General features: G+C 36.2%; 1 protein-coding gene across 6 annotated transcripts in view; it reads left to right on the plus strand.

Moving 5' to 3' along the window:
• The first annotated feature begins 447 nt into the window (after positions 1–447).
• Positions 448–7763, plus strand: part of LOC117118855 (LRP2-binding protein-like) — a 9887-nt gene continuing 2571 nt past the window's right edge. The window contains exons 1-7 of one of the 6 annotated variants that reach the window (XM_033263588.1): positions 448–572; positions 1780–2063; positions 2472–2585; positions 4240–4488; positions 5083–5134; positions 6104–6275; positions 7300–7465. In XM_033263588.1, the coding sequence (XP_033119479.1) occupies positions 1821–2063; positions 2472–2585; positions 4240–4488; positions 5083–5134; positions 6104–6275; positions 7300–7465 (996 nt within the window). In that variant the 5' untranslated portion in view covers positions 448–572; positions 1780–1820. Of the gene's footprint in view, positions 631–1779; positions 2064–2471; positions 2586–4239; positions 4489–5082; positions 5135–6103; positions 6276–7299; positions 7466–7763 lie in introns of all 6 variants that reach the window. The other 5 variants (XM_033263586.1, XM_033263587.1, XM_033263589.1 and 2 more) reach the window with 5 other exon arrangements.

The following is a 7763-nucleotide window of genomic DNA, read 5'->3' on the forward strand; positions in this document are numbered from 1 at the left end:
ATATGGTAATTGTTGGGGATTTGTATAGCACATAATACATTGTCGCTATGCGCTGACATTACACAAAACAAAAGCCTAGGACTACCAAGGAGCTCGGAAATCAATAGAACAGACCACTGCAGAGGAACTATCACCATTGCATCGCTTTAATTTAAGACCACTGACAAGCAGTGGTTTGCAAGACCATGATGGCATCTGGACTAGCCTATTTTATGAACAAAAAAGGAAGTAAAAAAAAGATGGGTTTAAGTCTTTGTAAGTCAATGTAAATAATAATAATAATATAATAAAAATATATTATATATATACAGTATTTATATATAAATACATCGCATTTTTTGCGGATATGAAGGCATAATTCATAAAAATTGACCACAAAGTACATTTCAATGTTATTATTTTTTGTAATTATGTATTGCCATGGATGTACACGTCCCCTGGAAGAGTTACCATGGAGAAATACAACGCTTACGCATGCGCAGTGTGCTCCCGAAGTAAACGTAAACAGTTTTTATGGTGTAGGCTACACGGTACCTAGTTCGGGCTGTAAAGAGAGGATGTTTTCAGGAGTTGTAATGGTTATTTTGTTATGAATCGTTTAAAAAGTTGAATAGATTCGCTGCTTCATTGGTAATTAATATTACTAGGCTGTATGCATTATGAAGTATTGGAATGAAGCGTGCTACATGGCCTAGGCTATCCTATCCTAGCTTGGGGCCTACTCTAATACTATACTAGGCCTAATATACTAGGCTAGGCTAGCTAGGTACTCAGGAACTCTAGTTTGTACAAAGCCTAGCTAGGTAGGCACAGGCAGGCCTAGGCCATACATGTCATCATAGGCCTAGCCGCTACCCTAATCCTGCCTACAGTACCTAGAGTAGTAAGCCTAGAATGAATACACCGAAGCCTAAAAAACTACCTATAGCCTAGCCTTACCTACAACCTAGGCCTAGGTAGGCTTAGCTAGCCTATAGTACATACAGGGCTGGCGGAACGTTTTTCAACTTGTGTGGGGCCCACTAGGCCTAGCATTTCTTTCTGATCATACAAAAATCTGCATAGATATTATATATTTTTTGCCAAAAAGTGGGGGGTGGGGGCCCGGTTCCACCGGTCATGAATGGTCAAGCAGTTATGGCAGGGGCACCGCAACCTACGGCCATCATCTCATAATATCGGCGCTGGTTTGAACGGCACGCTCGCCTATGGTTCTGGTGGTGAAACAACAAGTCTTCTCTGATAAGGAATAGGCCTATAAACTGTAGGCCCAGTGTACACAATTTGCTCGTGCACTTTAAAGAACCCAGTACATCTTTTGAGATGAGTTGAGCGCTTACGGACCATTGGGTCCTTTGCAGGATATACCTACGTAAATGTAAATTGGCTATCGGGTGAATTGATTGTTGGCAAATTGGCTGTCAGAAGATTGGCTGTCAGCAAATTAGCTTTATGATAGGCAAATTTCTGTCAGGTAAATCTCCTTTCGGCAAAATTTCCTGTCAGCCCAAAGATGTGTCAGCAAAAATGACATGTCAACAAAAAGATGTTTTGGCAAAAGTCCATTTGGACAGTGTTGCCGAAAAGTCATTGGTGAACTGGCAGGCGGCAAAATTACCTAATACTATTTTTTTAGAACAAAAAAATGATTGTATGGCCTGCTTAGCCTAGGCCTAAGTAAAAAGTTAAACATGGTGTTCCTCTTCACATGTCATATTTGAAAATTTGACATGGTTGTAATCTAATTTTGTCTTTACTTTCTCTCTATTTTATTTTTAGTAGGGCCTACAGGTCCTAAGTGAACCCTATTAAGATTAAGAATGGAAATTGAGCACAAACTTGGGGATTTTATACCTGGTGAGCCTCTCCCAGCTAGATCAGAACATGGAAGCATTGAAAGTGTTTTGAGTGACAACAGAAGTGTGCACATCATTGATGATATTCCCGAGAAAAAACGAATCGAAGATGAATTGAATGAACGAGTGGAAACACTTTTGTTAGAGAAAGTTGATACCGGCGACAAACTTGCGATATTCCAGCTAGCACAGTTCTACTTTGAACAGGTAGTGAAGATATTTCATCTTGTGATTTCAACATTTCAAGTTGATTAGGATTTTATAAAACTGCAGATATCAATATGTAGTCTTATATTACTACTTAAGCATACATTTTTTGCTAAGGAAATCTTCACTATTAACTACTCAAAAACTCTTAATACAAAAATGTCTAATGACCCCAAAAATTTGAAGCTGATTTTGGCCAGCCTCTAACTTTGGAATGACTGATATACAGTACATGGATACAATGTTATCACAAAATTGGATTTGTGTATACCTTCCTCCTCCCCTTCGCGTTCGAAAACTTTATTTTAGTTTTGTGGCTAAAAAGCGCCTTGACATTTTTTGACTCTGGAAGGCGCTATAAAAATATTTGACCATTTACTTTTTAATGTTTTGTTGTTTTTTGTTAAGGAGGACTACAAACGTGCCTTGATATATTTTGAGAGAATAAAGGACACCGATCCACAAGCACAGTTTCAGCTTGGTGTCATGTACCATGATGGTCTAGGAACAAGTGCAGATCACGTAAGTTAACAAATGTTGGTCAGATATCGGCTTTGGCAATTGTTGTTTAAAATTATTAGTAATAGTTATAATGCTGAAGGGAATGTTATGCAATTGTCAATTGTAGTCCTGGCCCCCCCCCCCCCGGACCTGGGTCATAGTGGGGCACTAGCCGGGAACTGAGCCTGGGACGTACACATAGTTGTGTCCCCATACGTAGTGCCGGGACGTACCTAAAATTCACCCATAGATGTAACAAGCCTTGAAAAGGCCGGAAATATTACACAGTAGATTATAGCCAGGTTTTCGGGTGTAGTGCTGTCAACGCGAATCTAGTCCTACTACCTAAGCCTAGCCTACACTATAGGCATTCAGCAATTGCTGTGTTTTGGTAATTAAAAAGTCGCCTACCGGTACTCAAGGCTTACCATCATGGTTTTATTTTATATAGATCATGGTATAAATTAGGCCAAAAAAAAATTGTTGTGTTGCCCTTAAATGGAAAAAATCGAGATCGTCGGTCGGTCAAATTTTTTTTTTTCATTCAAGCAACCACTAGTTGTACAATAGTAAAGAATAGGCTAGGCCTATATCTGGTCGTTGCTTGACAGCTCAGCGCGAGAGGTCCGATTTTGCATGCATACATCGTTGTCGCGGTCAGTTCTCAAAATTATGCCTTCTACAGTATTTTACCGATTTTACTCGTGCATCTGTGGCCAGATTTTGGTACATATCTTTTTTAGATTTTGTGTTCTAAATGTTAATTTCGAAAGTGGAATTTCTCGAATGTGTACTTGAGTGAAAGGAAGACCATTGAACAAAATTTTAGAAAAAAAAAAATGCCTATCCGATTTTATAGAAAATTTCAGTCGGTTTCGGAGGGCAACACAACAGTGGTTTTTTTTTTTTTTGGCCTTGCATAATAAAATCCAAACATCCAACCACACAACAAGGACTGAGGCAACGAGTATTGTACGTGAAAACTTGTGATCCGTGTATTTGGCATTTGACCTACAGTAGTTTGCGTCAAAAAATACACCAGTGAGCCAAGGCAAGGAAATCTGTTTCTACAACATGTATTAATTCTCTTATTTAATTTCTATTTTGATACTGAATAAATTCTATCAATCAGTACTAAATCAATCAATTAATTTTTTTTTCTATGATCAATCAATACACTCCTTTTTTTTGCACTTTCCAAACTTCCATGTAAATCTGCCTATTGATACGCATGTGTAGTGCTTCCATCAAGCAATCCCCATCTAAGTCCCCGCTAGCCCCCTGTCCGTTGAGCCAGGACTAAAATTAACAAGTGCATTAGTTACAACTAGTTGTTTATTACATATTCAGCACAACAATTACAAATCAGAAAATGGCCTGAGGGTTGCCAAAAGGACACTATGGGCTGAGACCCCAACACAAGATGTGGGTATCCTCTAAACCCCCTGGCCAAATAATGCTAATAGTATGGAAATAACCCGAAAAAAAAGCCAGGTAATTAAAAACAACCTAATAGAGATTGAGTTTTTTTATCCTTTGAATCATACTATTCTGGCAGCTTCATTTATGAAGGGGCAAGTAACTTGAAGAATTTCCATACTACATTGAATTATTGTTTTAACATTGCATGTTCTGAAATTTGTTCTCACTTGTTTTTTATTGCTACAAACAACAGAAGAGAGGCTATGAATTTATGCTACAGGTAGCAAACAACTTACACCCCAGCAACCAGCACTTGATACACGCTGCTCAATACAACATTGGAAGAGCACACTTCGAAGGATGCGGAGTGAAGCAGTCGGATGAGGAGGCGGAGAAGTGGTGGTTATTGGCAGCAAATGACGGTCATCCCAAGGCAAGCATCAAGGCACAAACTGCACTCGGAATGTACTACTGCCGGGAAGAGTCTCTAGATCTAAAAAAGGTACAAATAGCTTTAAACATGTTTTGTCTCGCATTATTAATGTTCATCTTTGAATTTTATCTTACAAGGTACAAAATCATGAGATTTTTGTTGTAATTTAAAATTTCATTTACTTTTTATCTGTTCAGTATAACGGTGAAAAAAATGTTTAGACGATAGCACGGTGTAGACATTGGCAGCACCAGCTGTGGGGCAGGTAGCTTAGTCCCTCTACAGGTCATTCTAAACTCCCATTAGCCATGATCTGGACCCTGATAAAATTTCATTAATATTGTGAAAGTTTTCATGCGTTCTAAAATGTTTTATAACAATGAATTAATATTGAATTAGAAATTAAGCAGCAGGAAAAACAGCTGTCTAGGTCCCTACCAGGGCTTTTCCCGACCTTGGTAGCCCAATGAATTCACACCCACAGCCGACACCTTTACCTCCTGAACATATTCAAGTTACCAAGAGTGATCCTGAGCACAACGATGGGCAACTCTATAATGTTTTATGGGAATTCTGATTAGGCAACTGTGCAGTTTATTCTGATTTTAATAGTTGCAGTTTGGGTAAAGATACTGCTCACCATACTTCTTTACATTTCTGTAGGCTCTATTCTGGCACTCTGAAGCAACTGGCAATGGAAGTTTAGAATCACAAGGTATACAGCCAAAATATAATTTTCTCTTAATTATTGATGAATATGTCCAATAGGATTATCAGTGCATTATACCTGTACAGCTTATTCAGATTATGACAATTATTTTTATCAGTTGTCAAATTTGAAAACTGTATTTTTTTTCTAATAATTGTATAAGCATACTATATATTTATACTTATTGGGCCCGTTCAGACGAGTAAAGTTTTACCAGGTAATTCCAACTGAGAGGCCACGTGTGGCATTAAATTTTGCCTCTAGCCATAAAAAATTTGAAAAACATCTGTCCCAAAAACCCACATTTTTTAGTGGATATTTCAATTACACGCTGCCTCCAGGCGTATTTATCACATGTAACAAGGCCCATGTCCTTTATATTTGTATACAACACCAGGCCAGAGTAAAATTCCTATCGTTCAATTCCGTTCCCATTTTCTCATAATATTTAAATAATAATAATATTTAAAAGCATTAAAAAAGTTTGACAGTAAGAACTTTAGCAAAAGTTAAGTGAGTATTACTTCTTTAAAAACAAATTTAAAAATTATAATTAGATGTAATTTGTATTTCAATACCAGAAAAATAATTTTATACCTACTTTTAAATTACTTTTGTTACAACAACTTTACGAGTTGTTTTACAGTCAACAACAACATGCCGTTTTCTAGCGGCGGACATGTGCCGAATGTAACAAAGTTGTGTTATCACGGTGAAGAAATCACTTGAAGCTCCAAATGAAGTTACAAAGGCTAGATTATGTATAGTTTTAAACAGTAACAACAAAAAACTTGTGTCTGACCTTGGTTGAAGGAAAGACATACAAGAAGTTACTGCTTTTACCGGTTTTTATTCTACTCGTCCGAACGGCCGTCGGAATTAGCCCCAAGGCTATTATTAGATTACACGTGTATTTGAGTTTACGTCCGAACACGGCCATTGTTAAGCTAACATTTTCTTTGTCTATCAACACAGGAGCCCTCGGTGTGATGTACGAGTTGGGACAAGGGTGTCGTAAGAACTCTGATTCAGCGTTTGAATGCCTGAAGGAAGCATCTGAACGAGGCAACGTGTATGCAATGGGCAACTTGGCCTCACATTACTACTCTAAGAAGCTGTATACAAAAGCTGCTGAGACTGCTGCCAGGTAAGGCTGTTCTTGTTTTTTCTCTGTTCTTTAAATCTCCTGCATCATTGTGTCTTCTTTTTTTCTTTTTGTTACTTTTCTTTTCTTTAATTAAACATGGCACTTGGAAAGCTTGTTCATTTGCGCCTTATAAATCGACTTATTGTTGTTGTCATCGTCGTCGTCAATAATTAATAAGTCGTTTATAATAATAAGTAATAAACTTATTAAACATTATTAATTGAGGAATATTTTATATACCTAATTAATTCAAGAGAAAACTGCTATAGTCAATAGTTAAAAATACATTTCATATGTAATAAGTTGCAGAAACCGGTAATGATTTTGAGGCAAGTGTGTGTATAGTTATTGAAACACAAAGTTATGGTAGTGCATTTGTTCAGGTGAAAGATAAATTTAAATCAACAAATAATCGTTACTGGATATGGAAAATCTAAAGGGAAATAAAAAATCTGCAACCTGGCTGATGGTTTAATCATTTTCTGCTCATAAATACCATTACTGTATATTTCAATTTCAATTTATTAGAAATATTTAATAGAAAATACAAGAAATACCCCCAGGCTGGGGAAGGTAAAAATATATAACATACAATAAAACTTTACAATACAAAATTTATCAAAAGGAACTCGCATCCATTATACAAAAACCAAAGGTCGGAAATTTAAAATGCTCTACTTAAAGTTAATTAATGATTGTATGAATATCATTATTGTATAAGCAATTCTTTACACTGTCAGATTCCATGATTAACGCAATTGTGACTCTTTATATCAGCTACATTATTAAACATAACAGAAACAAAGGATACATTTCTATCGATATTTCCCTTGATTCTGTCAATGAGAGTACTTCTATAGGACATATTATTCTTTGCTTCGCATTTAAGAAGATGGCAATATAATACCCTAGAGTTGGAATCCTTAACAAGCAGTTGTGACAAGAGATCAATTTGATTAGACAATTATATACATTATGACTGTAATTAGAACACAATTTGATTATATTAATGCATTTGTTTCAGAGTATCTCAGTTTACAGATGTTGCAGGTATTTCCAAAGAGACAGATTGTTTACCGTTGTTTATAGCTAAAGGGATTGCAATAGGAAGCTTCTACTATGCCAGGTGTCTTCATCTGGGGCATGGTGTGCAGAAAGACAAGGAACTAGCCCAGAAGTATTATAGCCAGGTTTGCACAATATTTTACCTCTTGTTCCTATAATATTATATAATTTATTATAATATATTCCATATTATATGTTATAAGATAACATCATAACATTTACCAACATAATCCCGGTTGAGAGCCAGAAACAAGAAAAAAACTGCACCGTCCACTCCAACAAGCAATATAGTCTACCACTAATATAATAATTTATTTATTATATGATATTGTATTTTATTAGATTATTTTGTATTGTATATTATATATTTATCATATATTATATGCATTTTTCATATATCAGCATATGTATTTTAAAATAATA

Source organism: Anneissia japonica, unplaced genomic scaffold (genome assembly GCF_011630105.1).
Source record: "Anneissia japonica isolate Jap-2015-1 unplaced genomic scaffold, ASM1163010v1 scaffold737_len1565949_cov176, whole genome shotgun sequence".
NCBI classification, from domain to species: domain Eukaryota; kingdom Metazoa; phylum Echinodermata; class Crinoidea; order Comatulida; family Comatulidae; genus Anneissia; species Anneissia japonica.